General features: G+C 42.4%; 1 protein-coding gene across 6 annotated transcripts in view; it reads left to right on the top strand.

The window, feature by feature from the left end:
* The window catches only part of RREB1 (ras responsive element binding protein 1), a 121,342-nt gene that overhangs the window by 58,969 nt on the left and 44,534 nt on the right, over positions 1-17,839 (top strand). For all 6 annotated transcript variants that reach the window (XM_030943080.1, XM_030943079.1, XM_030943083.1 and 3 more), the window contains 2 exons: positions 4,194-4,283; positions 5,584-5,747. In XM_030943080.1, coding sequence (XP_030798940.1) covers positions 4,194-4,283; positions 5,584-5,747 — 254 coding nt within the window. The remainder of the gene's footprint in view (positions 1-4,193; positions 4,284-5,583; positions 5,748-17,839) is intronic.

The raw sequence follows: 17,839 nt of genomic DNA, 5'->3' as shown, positions 1-17,839 counted from the left end.
AAATATTTGAGCATGAGCTCCAATGCAATGCAATGTTGAGCTGGTCTAGCAGATGCCCCTGCTAGCATCAAAGTCACCTAAGAATTGCCATTTTGTCCTGCTGCATCCTTTCTCCAGGCTCTTGCACTCACATAATCTCATGAGGCATGTAGCTGCCCTGTGGAAGGTTCGAGTAATTTATGGTTAAAGATGGTTCTGGAACAAAATATTCATCAGGATGCTCAGTTCATATGTGTAGTGTAAGGTGCCCTTAACTTCCTTGTTAATAAAAGCCTGAAGAGCTAGTGCAGAATGCCTTGTATGAATTTTGCAGAGTAAATATATGTAGCTTTTATCGGGTTTTTTCCATTTACGCGTTGATGGCACCAGGTGGTAGCAATATTGATCTAAACAAGTGAAAGGAGAGAGTCGTATCAGTTAAGCTGTAGTTATTTATATCTGTGTTTTTCTCCTGCTGAGCCAAACTCCACCAAAGAAGGTGCTGCAGAATATAAAAAAAAACCCAAATCCCTGTGGTCATTTGACTTTAGAGCTTGAGGTGAAGCACACAGACTTTGTAAACGAGTCAAGATGTAACAGGGACCAGAAAGGTTGAGAGGCGTGACTCATGTGATGTTCCTATAGTAGTTTATTAATAGCTTGCTGAGTAGCTGCCCAGTTGACAGACTTATGACTTGTCTTGGATTTTTTAGCATGAAAGGAGTTAAAAGCCATTAGCTGTAAATGCACATCCTTAAATGAGGAATGGGCAGTATACAGACAGCTGTGTTTGTGGGATTCTGTTGATTAGCACCTGGCTCTGAGGTGTATTTACAATGTTCTCACTTACGGGCTGCTCTGGTTCCTTGATTTCATCATGTGAAGGGAGGCACTGGAGTCCAGACCAGTCTCAGGGCAGTGCTGTTACACAGCTGTCCACCGGTACACCATGTGGTCTGGCTTCAGGGAAGTTTATTAGTGTTGGTGACCTTTATTCCACCTGGTATTTCGGTGGGCATCGAATCAAAGGAAGCTCTAGAGTAAATGTGACAGGATTAAGAGGGATTCTTACAGCGTAAAAATAAACAAATACATTGAAAACATAGTAAATTGCCTATTTGTCTTTAGGCTGAAACATTGTTAAAGCCAGAGGGGCAAATGGCTATATTACTGAGAAAACAGAAGTGAGATGTGAAATACTAAGTGGGTATCAATCTTGTTAGCAGGCTCTAATACAGCAAATTTCCGCTTTCAGCATAGCAGAATGAAAGCACTGAATTGTTTTAGTGCATAGCAGTGCAGAGCCCTCAGATTCTGGTCAGAATATGCCCCTTATAATTTCAAGGATAATAACAGCTGATTTTCTGGGTCTGACTGCTGTTTCCCACGAGTTGGCAGTGAAACATTTTGCCCTGAACCTTTGTCCCAAAGTCTATGGTTCTCTTTATAATGCTGACTTTATCTTGGCTGCTGTCTACCCGTAGTCTAAAAAGCATGTTCTCACATCAACCTGCATGTATTTTAACTTCTCATTTGCTCTGCTCTTGACAAAAATAAAAAATGTGACAGAGGTGTTTTTTGGGCTGGAGAAAAACAGACAGACTTAAAGCAGAGCTCCAAAAGCATTTGCCATCAGTTGAATGCAGAGCAGTTGTGCCAGATTGACTTACTAAAGGGAGAGTAGCTGACAAATGAGCTGCTAATTTTATCTTTCAGTTCAAGAACTGTGTTTTCACCAACTTGGCTCTGGTGGGGTAGCTGAATGCTGTATTTTAAATTGGTGAATGGGGGTACTCTTACAGTAGGGATGCTGATGTTTTTTGGGCTGGATTGGGTTAGTCAACGGTTTTGCTTGAGCTGTGTTACGGCATGCAGCTTGTAGCCTGTCTGACCACTGGAGAAAGTTTGGGTTTTAGTTAATAATAAACCCCAGATTCAATACTAATCAGCTCTGGCTGAGCTATAGTGTGTTTCTGATCTTTGCTTCAAGGTGAACTAGTAATTATTCTATCTTCTGTTAATTTGCTGATTTGAAGAGAAGGCGGTCTGGAAAGCAGGCTTTGAAATCATCAAGTGCATCATGTAGAACTGCAGCACTCGTTTAAAGAGGAGGGGGACAAAAAAACAGTAGTGGGTTGATAATTTTGCAGAAATAGCCTGGGGATTAAACATCATCTAAACTGTCAGCACGTATGCAGGGATTTTCCTCACGGCACAGTGTGTTTGTGCTCTGTCTTCAGCCAGCTTTTAACAGAGTGCAGTATAATTGGAGCTGAACATTACTCCACGGTCAGGTTGCATGTAGTAAAATTAAAGTTGTATTAGTAGGATGGAATGAATGTTTGTGAATTACGCATTTGTACATTAAAAATGGGGGAGGGGCACTGAGATAATGCATTTTAATTTTCTTTGAGTGTTCAGACTTCATAATGGCTGCCTTTCTTGCTTTCTTTCTAATGTTTTGCAAGTGCTAGTACATTAGACCTTGGCCTGTATGTGTGGCCAACAGTGATTACCTTTGGGATGCAGAGGCTGAAATGTAGTTGGAAAAACATGTACAAGCAAAAGAATGGGGAGGAGTGGGAGAACCTAATCCTTTCATTTTAGAAACAAAGTCTCAAGACTTGTTTTCTTCAGAACAAATGGTAACAGCTCTTCATCCATGTCCACAGGTCACAGAAGTTATTGCAAAATTATTATGGCCCTGTTTCTGAAAACAAAACATAATACAAGTACTCTCTAGAATGATTCCCCAAATCATGCAGGAGGGAATATTGCTTTAATGAGATACAAAAAAGAACTTTCTCTAACTCTGTGTCAGCATCTCGCCATCCTAATGTGCCAGCGAATTTGTCACAGAGACTTGGGTTAGTCATTCACAATGTTCTTTGTGAGTGCTTGTGTCTGACAGCCTGGAAATGGTTGCTTCTGAGTTGATGACTTCGGAATATCACTGGGGAAAGAGAATTGTGTGGAGAGAGGAAATGCATAGATGCACTCATATCCATCAGCTTGCAGCTAAAGAAGGGCTGAGAATGGATTCTGCTTTTTGCTTGTTTTCAAGCTTTTACTAATGATACTTAAGACAACCGCAAAGAACTTCAGTAGAAAATGTCACTTGGCATAAAAAATATGCTTTCCCACTGGTCATGCAGAGGTGGTTTTTGTACTGTCTTGTCACTAGAGATGTGCATCATTCTAATTGAAAACTGAGGTTTAATTTTGAGTGCCAAATCATCTTCCTTTTAATATACAGGCGTTGGTGCGTAAGCCATGCCTGGCTTCTGGTGAGGTTGTGAAAATGCACTTTACATCATCCAGTAGCCATCCTTGTGGACAAATTGAGGCAAACAGCTTTGGTTCCTGCAAGAGTCTAATTTCATCCTGGGCTGGAAGAGTGGTGGCTTTGCTCAGTGTCTCAAGGGCATACTTAAATCAGGTTTAGCTCTCCGGGTCGGCTTCATTGTTTGTACTGTGGTTTGACCATCAGCTCCTGATTCTCACCTGGGCGGAGAATGATGGGGTTCATAATGGTTTTTTTTGGAGTCACGTACACTCCTGCATTGTCACCTCTTTCTTGCTATGATCTCATCAGATCTTGCAAGCTTCAGAAGGGTGGGGCCTGGCTGGTGTGCCTGGATGGGATGCTTCCAGCAGAAACACAGGATGCTGAAGGAAATGGTGCTGATGATTCAGTAAATGCCACTCTTCCTTCTGAGTCAGCCATGGAGAATATGCAGCCCCTACAAAAGGGCACCAAGATAGTGCTTTGCCATCAAGATGGGGTGGAAAATCTGAAGTTCTGACAACTTGTGCTATTAAAAATCTTCAGGAAAAATAATGATGTTTGCCCATGTATTCTGATGATGTTCCAGGAATTACTTTCTGGTCAGCTAAATTCCTCCTGGCAGTTCGAGCTCCTTGCAATTGCCTTCACTTCCTGTCCTAAATTGCTGCTCTGAGTATCTGTGTGCTGTTAAAACAGCTGCTGTACTTCTGTGATAGTTGAAATGGCCCCTGTTTATAAATTCAGAAGTTTCTGAAACTTGCTTGAGGGATCTATCAGTTGATAAATGTATAAATGTGAGTTACTCTTTTAGCAGTGGCCTTTTGTACTTGGGATGGATTTTGTTTTTCCATCCTCATCACTGACAGCTTTCTAGTCCTTTTACGTTGATATTCCTTCTGATTGTTTTGTTCTGTTCTGTCCACAGGAAACAAAAGAAGAGAAGTCTTCCTATACCTGTCCTCTGTGTGAAAAGATTTGCACTACACAGCACCAGCTAACTATGCACATTCGTCAGGTATGCAGAGTACCAGTTCTTGGTTTCTTACTTTTATTAAGAGTGTTTTGTTTGCCAGGTTGCATTTTGCAGTGGTGAAAAACACTTCCATGTGCAAGCCAATGAAATGTTTCCATTGTTTATTTTAGCCTTCTCTTGCATTTTCTTCAAAAAGCACACCCCACAAACCTAACCCTGAGGTGGGTAATTTTCCTCCCTTCCTGGCCTGGCATTCCACCCCCCACCAGTGACTCAAACAAGGATGTGTGTCCTGTTCTGCATTGCTTAAGGTATCCTGAGGATCCGGAAAACTACTTCCATCATGAGGCCTAAGTCCTGTTTTATTATCCTGTTTCAGTACAGATCTTTTTATTGGTCATGCAAATTATGAAGCAGGAAGACATAATTTTTAGTGTATAGTCTTTCAGTGTAGAAGAGACTCTCAGTCTTTCACAGGATATAGCAGTTTTGAGAGGCTTTTATTTTCTTTTTTTTTACTGGATAGTACACTCTTTTGTCATCTGCAGGCCTGTTCTTGCTCCTCCTGGAATATATGCATACTTAATAAGGAGGTTTGCCCTTTTCTCTAGCAGAAAGTTCTGCTTTGGATGCTAAGGGGTGGTTGATGACTGGCTTCACTAGATACTTATTACTTCAGTTTTTCCTCCTGTACTGCAACTGTTATTAATTATTTTTTTCTTACTCTCCTGGTGTTTTTGGGGATTTTTTTTTGTATGTGAAGTCTGAATGCAAGTGAGAAAGAGTGGTACATACAGCACTGTAGCTAATGGCCATAACTTGACCTTGTAATGCATTCTCATGGCCATAGAAGTCTGCATGTACACTCAGAAGCAGTTTAGTTTTGTTGTCTTGCTATGCAGTAAGTTAAAAATTAATATCTTTAAAATGAATTTGTTTTTAAGTGTTTGTCTTCTGCTGTGAAGTTCATAATTCCATCCTCTTTCCTTACCACTCATACAGCTTAAAGTATCCCAAGGTACCATTTGTCTGATGGGTTGTTGCTGAGTCCCTCTGTGTCTTCTTTTGCTGCAGACCCAGCAGAAATGCTGCATTGCAGGCTGTATGAAACAGCTACTTGTGCTGGTGCATTAAGGGGTTAAAGATGAGGGGGGAGGGGGGGCTGTAGTTGAGGGAGGAGGGCTGGGGAGGAGAGGTACCTACAGGGCACACCCTCATTTAAGGTGTTGCGCCAAGTAGCTCTTTAGAGCTGCTTAGTTTAAGGTGTTTATAGTTCTTGCTGATATTTTACTGGCACTTCAGAAGGGGCATTCAATGAAAAAAAAATCATTGCTTTCTCCAGCATAACACTGACACTGGAGGGACAGACCATTCCTGCAGCATCTGTGGAAAGTCTCTGAGCTCAGCGAGCTCCCTTGATCGCCACATGCTGGTGCACTCAGGTGAAAGGCCTTATAAATGTTCAGTATGTGGACAGTCCTTCACCACCAATGGAAACATGCACAGGTGAGTGCTGATCGTGTCCCAGGAGTTCGGAAAGAATTACAGCATAGGGGGCTGTTTTGTTTCCTTGGAGGGACTAGCAAAGACACTTGGGCAAAGTGTTTTTAGCAAAGACTAAAGACACTTGGGCAAGAAGTGTGGAGTATCTGTGACCTACAAATGTGGCATAACACACACTACAGCTACTAGGATGTTTAAGTAGTGGGAGGAAATCAGAATTAAGTAGTGGGAGGAAATCAGACTTGAGAAAGATCTTCTAGCTCTCTTTAAGTATTATCAAGAGTTGTTATAGCTTTTTTTTTTTTTTAGTAATGGTAGTAGTATGACAAATGGATTTTTCTCAGGGGATAAAAATATGCAGCCAAGCTATATAGTAACTTCTAATTCTGTAGCTTCAAAGTCATGGATGCAAGTGGTTGTATTGGAACATCTAAGGTTTTGGTGGAGTTATGTATTTAAGTATCCAAGTGCCACCAGGAAGATGCCTCTTTGGTATTTCTATCTTGTTTCTAAATACATACATCAATATTTGTTTGCACTATAGACAACTTATTGCACTATAGATCTGGCAAATTCTCTGCAGTCCAGATTTCCAAATGTAGTTTCCTTTGTAGTGATGTAGCAATATGTACAGTTGTCAACTGGGGAAACAAAGTGTTAAAGCACATGGATTTTCCTTCCCCTCTCTCATCCCTTGATTCAGTATTCATTTATTTGCATGGGTGGAACATCTCAGAACTGATTAAGACTTCATGGATTCCCACATAGCTTTAGTCCCCATATCAAAGAGTTTACAGCCTACAAAGAAACAGTAAGACGTGTGGAGGAAAGGAATATTGCTCACAAGCAAAAGGGCAGGAGTGATGGTTACAGACTGTTTCTGTGTGGAAAGGAAGAAGTCTTGTTTCCCTGGTTATTACTAATAATTTTCCAAGCAGTGTGTTATAGGTAGAATGAAAGGGTGATTTTGATGACAGTAGGAAAGATAACATGGTCCTGCACAATGGGAGCAATACCTGCTTGCAGCGTTACCTTCTCTGTATAATTTTGCTCCTGTTAAACACTTGGATGAAAAGAGAGGGAATGCAGTTTTGTGATTTTATATTTATTTAACTTACAGTCGATTGGAATTGGGGAGAGTTAGCAAGATAGATAAAAAATGAGAAGGGGAGAACACAAAGAGATACTGGCCTTGGGCACTGAATAAATCACACATCTGACTCATCTGACCAGAGGTGTTGTGAGCCATGTTTGCCAGGTCGGGTCATTACTCTGCCTGACGTCTGGGAAGGCAGGGCCATGCTGAGTTGCAGCTGATGCCACTGTCAGTATCCAAGGGTGACTTCCAGTGGTGGAACTCTGGGATGGTCAGTCATTTGTGTCTGGGTGGCTTGCTGAAGGACTGCTTGTGTGGTTGATATGAGTTTTTGCTCACTGGGCATCTCTTGTGCTCTCCTAGAAGCAGGAAAGGGAGGCTTCCCCTGAAACTTGACTCCAGGCCTGTAAGAGATTGATGTAGTCACCTTTGCTTATACAGGTTTCCCCATATAGAAATTCTTAGCATGCTTTTGTAGTAAATTTATAGCCAGAATTGCCAGACTCAGTGACTTGCCCAAAAGAAGTAGAGATCAGTATCTTCCAATGAGAAGATAGTTTGGTTTTAATTTTTTCTCTTAACTAGATCATGCCTGAAGTTACCGGCATGGAGTGTTATATTTACTGACCCCACTAAGAAGGGCCTAAGTTCATGAAAGGAAAATCTTGATATTAAAAGTCTTTTTCTCTGATGGGTGCCTGTTGGTTCTGTTAAGCTCCTTCTTGTGCAGGGCTGCCCTGCAGCAGCAGAAGGCTGTTCCAGAGCTTGGTATCCGCAACGAGACCATGACAAGAAAAATCCTGAGCACACAGAAACATGCTGGTTCTGCTAAAGAAGAGTTCTGGTTGGCAGACTGTGCCTTCTGGTCTTTTTCAGTGAATAACCTTTTCTTGTTGCTGTAACTGACTGTAATACTGGATCTTGTTGCTGAAGGAAGGCATGAATGTGCAAGTAGGCAGATGAGGATAAATGCAAAGTGAAATCAAATTTTTTATCTGATGCTATGACATACTCACAAGGAAGATGTTCATTTTGCCCACCAGTACCTCCTTCTGAAACAGGTATTTCTGGTCTAAGACGGTGTAAAGAAAATTTCTTTTTCAGGCATCTCAAGCTTAGCTGTAGCATCATGTCCAGTAGACTGTCAGTGCTGTGGCTGAATCTGTCTCACATCTCATTCAAAACTGCTTCTGCTTCAGGATTCCAGAGCAAGGACCTGTTTGCCATGTCCTGCCGCACGTGTAACTCCTGCAGGCCGCCTCTGTGGTGGTGCCATGGTTCTTCTGTACCAGCTAGATGATACTACAAGTCCATCTTTCTCCTCTTTTGTGTGCAGTTCTCTGATTGTTCTCTATTTTTGTGCTACAGTATCTAAGTAGTGACAGATGTATATGTCCAAACCAGCAAAAAAAAACCAACAAAAAAATTTCTCATGTGCCCCTGGTAGCCAGCAGGGTGGTATCCCTGGACCATTGCACAACATGGGGTCAGAGAGAGGAGTTACAAGTTCAGCAGAAACTTGTGATGTGCTGGTAAAGAATCAGTGTAACTTGTGAAGGTCCTGCAGGAGTTTCCCAGGATTTACTGCACTTACACCAAATATGCCTAGTTTATAGGAGGTGAGCAAGGGAGAAGTTGGTCTGCCGGTATCTGAATGGTGGGAAAAACATGTAGGCTTCTGCCATGTCCATGCTCTCTTTTCTTTTTCCCCCCTGCCATGTTCTGGCTCTTATTTAATTGTCCATACTATTTTTAAATCCGGACTTTTAAAAGACGTTTTAGGGGGAAAAGTTCAATGGAATGGTTTTGTCCAGGGAAATACTGTACCATGGGAGTACTTACTACTGTTCCATCACAGAATGAAATTTCTGATCTGTCTTTCAACCTCAAAGCAGCCACATCATGAGGCATTCAGCTGAGCAGAGGAGGGAAGGAGACACGTTTTGGTTGCTTTTTTGGGTTAGAATATGGTTACCAATGCTGTTACACTCTCAAGTGCCGACCATCTCCATCAAAAGTATTTTTTCACCACCTTCACTTTACCAAGGGAGGAAAAAAACTCCAGAGCTCTTACTTGATGCTCTTTTGCATTACAGTAAAACTACTGTGCAACTGATGAACTTTTTGTGGTGTGAGTGAGAACGCTGTTTCCTGCACATCTCTTCCCTTGAGTTACTGTAGCTGTGCTGGGGTGTTGCATGTACTCTTCACTTGTGAAATCGATGCTGGTCTTCCTGACTCCCACAATACGTGCAGCACTTCATTTGTAAATGAGTCATAGCCTCTCATATGAAGTCCAATTTCTTTTTGTTGTGCTCTTTGGCTCCTCGTCAACAAGTTAAGTTGAATGGGCACAGCAGACTGGGGTGGAGTGGGATGGTTCTCATGTGCAATACTAATAAGAAAAAGAGGGTAAAACCTGCTTCCCTTTCTGACCAGTGTGACTCTTGGCCAGGATTTTCAACAGGGAACCTTGAGCCCAGGGTATCTCAGAAAACTCTCTTACTGGCTGCCAGGCTGTTCAGGAGTGACCTGGGCCTTCTATGGGGACAGTCACATTTGGAGAGAGCAAAGGTCTCTGGAGAGTGCTCAATGTCCAGAACGAAAAACTGCAAGTGGTGTCAGACTGTCTGCTGCCATATCAGTGCTGCTCCTACTGTTTGTGGAGGGTTGGTGCAATCTGATACAACAACTGGAAGATCTGTTAGTGCCTGGTATCAGCATCAGGAATTGCTCCGGAGAAGGAGACCTGGAGCTGATGCTGAGTTTTTTAGAGTTTTGTTTTTGATCAGTATTGGAAAGAGCAAGTCTTCTTGGAAATAGCAAGCCTCGCAGAATCAGGAGCTGATTAGAGATTTGGGAACATTGTTTTCTTGGGGCTTTTTAGCAATCTGAAAGAAAGTTAGATTATGGTAGTTTTGAATTCAACATTCCTGTAACTGGCACTGTAATGATCAGTACCTAAGAAAATCTGCAATTTAGGATATGCCTTATCCTCACCCTTCTTTGCTAGAGAGACAGGCCCTGTGGCTTTCTCTCAGTCACAGTGAATTAAAATTGAATACTCATATCTCCATCAGGAACATAAACTGTATGGAGGAAAAGGGGGTGTATAAAGAGTTTCTGTAGCTGTAGAAGAGCTGCGGATTTCCAGTGTACTGTCTCCACTCAGAAGATTGCAACTACTAAAGACTTTCCAAAGGTTTTCCATCTGTACTGTCATAGTAACTCCCTAGGGAGTTTATCTGTGAATAATGCCAACTCCAAGGAGCCCTTTTGGATCTAGACTCTGACACCAAATAGGAGGTTTCAGTCTGTTACTCCATCTCTACCACTGCTTCTCCCCAAAAGGCAGACAGAGGAGTTAGGCTGCTGCTGTGGTTGTAGTGGTGGTTTGTGAGCATAAGGAAAGGGCCTTGAAGTAGAGAAAAATTTTTCCTTGACTTACTGTGTTGCATTCAAATAGAATGTGCATCAGCCTTCAGTGGGAAGGGCGATGCCTCCACTTTGCTCCAAAAGTGTTTCCTTTGGGGCTAGGATCCTTTGTCAGCAGTTCCTTTTCCATTTCTCTGACTAAGGATAGTCCGTGCCTATCGCTTTAAAGTCAAATTTTCCTCCCTGCCAAAGACATGCTCTCCATGCAAATAGAAAATGTTAATGGGGTATAAATGCCAAAAGGGAGGCGAGAAATGACCTTCCTGCCAGTTTCCAGTGGGAAGCTATTAAAGGCTCTGTGGCAAGTCTGAAAGGAGTAAAGGATAACACGTGTTTCAGCCACAGCTTCCCCAGTTTGGTAAATGAAGGAGCATTGTCCATGGCTGGTTTTCTCCAGACTGTCCATATAAGTCCAGTAATGCAAACTAACTGAAGTGTTTCATTTGCAACTAAAATGTAGAAAGTATCTACCTTCTTTCTCTTCTTCCATTCCTTGCCCCATATGTGACAAAATTATTCAGTATGGCTTTTTATTTACATCCTGCTTAGGTACTTGTGGGCTGTTTATGTACCATCTCTCAGGAGCAGGTTTCAAAGTTTGGGGATTTTTTTTTGGCACATGTGAAACGCCACATGCAACAACCACATGCAGAAGTCTTTGAAACTCAGATTGGAAGATCTGGATCACAGAAGCTATGCTTTGAAGCATTCTTACAAAGGGTCCTATCAAAGAAGGTATTTCTTCTTTTAATTAAGAAGGCACTTTCATTTCTCAATCTTACTTTCAGTACTAGATAGTTTTCCCAAACTTCTGATTTTAATACGCTGTGGAGAGATAAACCGCTGTCTTTTTAATCAAGGTATGGTAATATTCTGATGTTCAAGTCTTTCTGAAACAACACTTTATATGTGCACCTGTGTGTTGCTGACTGAGTTTCTTGAGAAAGACAGAAAATGCACATGCTGGAGGGTAGTCTGTGAATTTTGACATTTTAACCAGCCATCTTTGCTGGCACATGAAGAGCATGCAAGTCTGGAAGACTGTAATGCACTGCTCAGAAAATGAGTGTTGGATCCTGATAAAGGCATAGGGGTTGGGATGCATACACTTCAAAGGTTTCCCTGCTGCCTTTAACAAGAGTCTGTGTGTCATGGGCAGGCATGCACACAAGCCACCTGTGAATCTGCAAATGTCCAATAGGCAGTGTCCTCAAGATCTGGCTGAATCCATCCTCTCCCTGCATTCCACCTGTGAATCGCTCCCATGTTATTTATCGCATTGGCCTACTTCCAGTATGTTGTGTGTGCTTTGTGGGGTGCAGCACAGCAACAATGCCCAAGTGCAAATGGGATCTCTGTAGTCCAGCACGTGCAGGCTGGCATTTGCTTAAGATGGAAGTTTTGGAGGCAGAACATAGCCAAATTTGATGGAGACCTTTTTTCTTTCCCAGAAGAGGAGAGGAACTGCCTTATTACAACATGGTTGGCTTTCTGGTGGTTTGCAAGTGGAAATCTGGTGTAGTTTTGAAAAACTGAACCTACAAGATCTTGAAGCTAAAAACAAATAGCCAAGGAGCTTGCCACACAAAAAATGATTGACACTTCACACCTATGAAAAGGCTGTCTCATTGTCTTGCACAATAGAAATGTCTCTTTGGTCATCTCCTAAGGAGCTTTTATTTCAATGTAGTAATTGGTAAGCAGTGCTCTTAAATATTAAGAACGAGGCTGTAGTACAGGCTTTTAAATCCATTCCTTATATGTGGGGGGATGATTTAACCACTGTCAGCGTACTAGTGAAAGATAAGCTTCAGCAAATGCAAGTGCCCTAATTCTTCATCAGGGATAATGAACACAAAGGACTAACTTCTGCTTCTAGTAACTGATGACTGTAGTTGTGGGATGCAGGTCAGATGGGATAGCTGTTTTGGCTTTCTTTGCAGTTAAGAATGTTTGTTACATTTTTTGTTAGTACGTTTTGTAAATAAGGATGGAGAAACAGGTAGAAGGAAGCTTTTTGGCCTCTCCTGTCAGCAGATAATACCCAGAATATGTGTTTGGTACTCTGCTGGGACCCTCATGTTTTGAAGAAGTTTAAATTAGAAAGAGAGAAAGAAAACCTTTTCAACAACAATATGGCAGTAAGAGAAGAGTCTGTTTCTCTGTGTCTTTGATTTGAATTAGAAGTCTACAGTATTTTTAATTGTTCCAGGAAGAAACTTTTTTCTGTCTCACTGTTGCTGAGTAGATTTACTTCTGGAAAGACTATATATAAACTTTTATTTAATTAACATGGCTCACAAACAGGGTGCTCAAAAAAACCCCTCCACCAGTATCTTCAGCAGTACAAGACTCTGGATGACCTCCTGCGCCACAGAACCTCTGTGAGCCCTCAGAGCTGAAAGGAGATGCCACAATTTCAGATGTGTTACTTGCTGCTTGTAGGCTTGGACAGTATTCCCCTTCAGTTATCATTAAAGAGCAGCAAAGGAAGTTAACACAAAAACATGAATGCTGAGATCTGATTAGAATCAAGCGAAGCAAGGAAGTGCAGAGTTAAGATTTATATGCAGACCTTAATTAGCTCCATTGTTCTTGAGAACCTAAGTGTACACAATGAGGAACATTATACTTGCATCTCCAGAGCTCCTCAGTACCTAAACATAAGACTTCAGTGTGTTTTTCAGTCCTAGATTTTCTCTGTGTGTTGCCTTTCTCTGTGTATGCCTCTGCACAAGTCTAATCTTGTGCATTGTAAGGCTCTGGGTTCTTATGTTTTGGTTTTCTGCAAGGCAAAAAAAGGGGACAGTCTTAATGAGTTTAGTTTTCTGGGGGGATTTGTGTTGAGGAGAAGGTGGTCTGATGTGGCAGGCTGATGCCGCCCTGCTCAGGGGCAGTAACATGAATCTCCCGTAGAACAGAACGTATTGAGCGTGGCTTAGTGCTGCTTTGTTACCCATGTCACAGTTCAAATAAACACAAGCCACTTGGCAGATTAGACTCTAGTCTCAGAGCACATGGCAGTGCAAGACCTTGATCTTTCCACATAAGTACCCTTTCAGGAATATCACCTCCTCTGAAGGTCTAGTATTCTCAGGGATGTTTCCTCCCCTTCTCACCTTGAAGAGCTACAAAATAAATACAAGCCTTAACTTAGCAAGCACTGGAAAATCCAGGTGATCTTTATGAGGAGTTGAGGTGCTTTTAGTCCTCTGCCATAAACCTGACATGTGATTCTTGTGGACATGTTAGCTCTCAAGGTTAACAAATAACGTGTTGTTTTGTTCGCTTTTTGGTTGGTGGTTTGTCTTGTAGCTTGTACTTTGGTTGGCTGATTCTCTGTAGAAAATGCTGGTGGTGAGAAAGTTTGCTGAGAGAGTTTGTATGTTAAGGTAATCTTTGTTCAGCCTGTTGTGCATGCATATCAGAAATACTTGCATCACTTCTCTTATGAACATGTATTCCCTGTCCTCCTATCCCCTGAAAAGATTCCTGGGCAAAGTACCCATGAGAATGAGGAAAAAGTCTATCACAAACTGCATTTGTGGTTGCTGTCATTCCACCTTTAATGTATGTCTTCCAGCTTTACGTTTTTCCCCCCAGTATCTAACCTGCTCAACCTGTTCTAGTTCAGCATGCTGGAACCAGCAAACAGCAGAACATACCCCTTCTCAGGGTCAGCAAGTTTTTTCCTCTTTCTTCCCTTCCCTCTTTTAAAAATAGGCTATTCCATAACAGTAGATTGACAGCACTGGGGGAAGCTTCTGTAACTGTTAAAAAAAATAAATTAAAAAAGCAAGGAGAATCTTATTATTTGGACTTAGCCAGATCCTTTCACTCCGGTTGTTGAGCCTTGATGCTCCTATGCGCGATGTACACAGCTTAGGCAAAGACACAGTCTTTAAAGTAGTAGTGCCATTATACAACTGCTAAATAGCACACAATATGCAAATACCGCTTTCTGTTTCTTGAGGGTATCTATAGATATACCAAGTTCTTCAGACTGGTCTCTTAGCTGAAGTTTGCTAAACACTCTTAAGTGATTTTTTTTTTGTAAATCCTCAGAGTCAGCTTTCCAGTGCTGACCCATGTGGAAAGCTATCTTGAAATAGAGAAGGTGTCCAACTTCTATGTGGCTCTTTTTTTACACCAAGACACTTCAGTGGTATCTTCTTTGACAGTTTCAGACAGAGAGGAGAGAGAGTAAGGTGACAATTGTTCATGGACTGTATGAATTCCACTTGAGGGCTAAAGTTCTCAAACTCCTGTAAAGTAGCACAGTCATGCAGGGACTTTTATTTCCAGTTTGACTAAACAGACATGTAACAATGTGTGAAATTTCTTCCTAGTGCTTCTCTCCTCAGCAAGGGAACACTCTAAGGAAGGAGGACCACATGTTCAGGAACAGGAGAGGAAATGGGCTGAGCACGTGAAACTGCTTTTGCTAGGATGCCATCCTCAGCGCTGGGAAGTTTGCAGTTTGTGTGTGTGCAGTGATAACCTTTTACTTCCTTGCCCCTTGAGATACTTGGTGGCTGCTGATAGTGGGGTAATGTGGAGAACCTGCTTTTAAGGAAGATGTGCTTCCCTTATCTCGTGCAGCTTCCTTGCGTGAGTGCGTCTGTTGTGTGTGTGTGTGTCGGGGAGAGATACCCTGCTACATCTGCACAGCGTCCCCAGCAGTGCTGGGGCCCTCTGTGTTTTCCTCCTTGAGCTGTGTGACGCAGCACACAGCTTGTTCTGTGCTGTGCCATCAGGATTGCTCAACAGTGGAGTGTGAGACGGAACCAAGAGCAAGAGGGCTTGCCTGGTTCTGGGAAGTAGCTGAGGCTTATGTTTGCTTGGTTAAGAAAAGGGTGTGGTTCTTGACGGGAGGCAGGATGTACCTAGGACTTTTTTGACTGTATTTGCTCTTTACGATAAATCTTTTCCCTGTTGTGATATGCTTTCTATGATTTTCGCTTTCCCTCTCTCTCTCCTTCTTCCCCCTGTTACTAAAATTTAAAATGGCCTTAATTATCCTTACCTCCTAATAACACTTGTTTTCTTTAAACATAAAGTTTCCTGAAAAATCAGCAGTGAAGTAACTGAATAAGGTTATATAGTCTGGTAACTAAAGGACATGCCTGAAAACCACAGATCTCCAAAAAGATTGAAGGAAACAGTTCAGAATGGCCCAGACGAGATTTTTGTACATTTGAAAAATATTACTTCTGCTTGATTTTACTGTTGTTAATGCACCTTTTTTCTCTAAGCTTAAGGAAGTATGGTGGGCTGAGAAGGATCTTGTTTAATAAAGGAGGATCTTGTCCCACATAAAAGTTTCTTACTGCTTGGAAGTCTCCTTGCAGTACTTGGCATTGTTAATTTAGGTCTGCTCCAAGCATAATGCAAACTGTGTATGACAGCTTGGTGAAGAGGTACTGGGAAGCTCACACTGCATTTCCTCCTCTTTTGCCCTCCCTTAAGCCAGGGTTGATGCAAACTGCTTTCTTCTGCAGTCCTTTGGGAAGCTTTGCTTTGGAGGCATGGTTTGAATCACTTCCCTGTCACAGCATCATCAGGCAAATATTTGTCTCCCTTTTTTTCCTTTGAGGTGTTCTGACAATGTCGCTGTTAGGGAACAGGAGTAACTTTGAACCAAGCTGGGAATGCAGTTGTATCAATTTCAGCCTGTTTGAACTTGCTGAGTCTGTGTAGCAAGTAGTTGCTTAAATGTGAATGTAGAATAATTATTCAAAAGTGGTACCCCCCCTCACTGGATTTGTAGATCATTATCTTTCCTCTCATGCTTACAACTTGCCTTTATTCACAGCAAAGCAAATTTTTTCTCTAGGATAAAAATATAGAATGCTCTGTGTGCATGTGTGCGTATCACATATCATTAGCTATCATGTATTGGCAGCTGCATGACACTGGCTAGCTTTGCAGACTGTCCCAGCAGCACTGAAAAAAGATTTGAAATCTGTCATTCAAATTTAATCACCACTGGCCTTTTCAGCCTTAGCACACCCAGCCAGCCTTGGTGGATCTGAATAACAGCACTTCTGTCATCCCAGCGATGCCTTCTGCCAGGAGAACCTCACTGTGCCGGAAGCCAGGCAGTGCAGCAGCCACTGTGAGCTGGGGAGGATGCTGAGGCCATGTCCGTGTGGCACCTGGGGGGTGCCGAGGGGGTGGCTATACCCACGGGCCGCCACACACTGCCGTGTGGAGAGGCTCCCTGGGCCACCTTAGGCTTGGTGCACAGCGCAACAAGAGCTAGAGACTCCATGAGGATGATGAGGAGTGCCGCCATGCCGCTAGGATGGCACTGCCTGGCTGCCATGGGGAGCGCTGGCAGGGGCATCTTCTGCTGGACCTGCTTGCAGACATGTGGCTGAAATGAGTCAGGACATCCCAATCTGATCCTTCCTGGGACCTGTTTGCCCCACCCTACCCTTTCCCTGCAGGCACTGCAATGACTTTCCTACCAGTGTAGCCATAGAGGCCTCCGCTGCTCAGCTTCCTGTGGTTTGTCCCATGCTAGGATTCAGCAATGGCATGGGATGTTTGGGGCTGAAAGGATTTGCGAGTGGCCACAAGTGGAGGCCATTTTCCATGGGTAAAGAAGTCATTTCCCCAGGGTCTGGGTATCAGAATTAAAGGTGGTGTTTGGGGCTGTAAGGACTTGCAGGGTCCTAGTTGCTGGCAGCTTTAGTTTTGGAGAAATCCAGCAAAGTTTGCAAATTTCGAGCTTGGCACGTAACAGTTTGCCAGTGCAAGTGGCCACAAGCAGAGGCAATTTCCCGTGGGAAAAAGAAGTCATTTCCCCGGGGTCTGGGTATCAGATTAAAGGTGGCATTTGGGGCTCTAAGGTGACCTCTAGAGTATATGGGGGTGCTTGGACTTCGTTTTGAAATTGCTCTGCAGTTGTAAGAGGGAGTTTCCTGTGCGATTGGGATTTTGGTATTTGTCTCGTGACTTGCTGTGAACTATGTGTGTGTTTCTGAGGGCTTTTTGGGCCATTTTTGGGTTTTTTTGAGGATACAAATATTAAGCCAAAAAAGAGAAGACAAACAGAAACTTGTCCTAGTACAGATCATGTCTGATTTGCAAAATTACCTGCATCTTTTTTGTTCCTGTAATCACAACTGGCAAGGGCTGAGTAGATTGCTCTCTTAAGTGGGTGATGTTGGTAATTAAGACTGGAAATACATTGTCAATACAGATTCTCTACATGTTTTAACAAACAAACAACTGACTAAACTCTTTAACCCAAGGGCGTAATGTTACTGCACTTTTGACTTAGGTTTCAGTCATATTCACGAGACTCTTAAGGAGGGACTTAGCAGCAGGGTATTAAATGATTGTTCCTAAAAATACTGCTGCTTCACTTTCTCTTTGTTTAGGATTTACTTCCTGTATGCATCAAATGGCAGGAGCTTTGAAGAGAAGTTCCCTGTGTTTTCCTACATTTCCTGACAACTTGGGCTAAAGTATCATTTTTTAAGGAGAATGGAACAAAAACAGTGACAAAGATAGCATGACATAACAATATCTGAAAGGAGTGTAATTTTAAAGG

This window comes from Camarhynchus parvulus, chromosome 2, assembly GCF_901933205.1.
Source record: "Camarhynchus parvulus chromosome 2, STF_HiC, whole genome shotgun sequence".
Lineage (NCBI taxonomy): Eukaryota > Metazoa > Chordata > Aves > Passeriformes > Thraupidae > Camarhynchus > Camarhynchus parvulus.
This window is presented reverse-complemented; position numbering and strand designations above follow the sequence as displayed.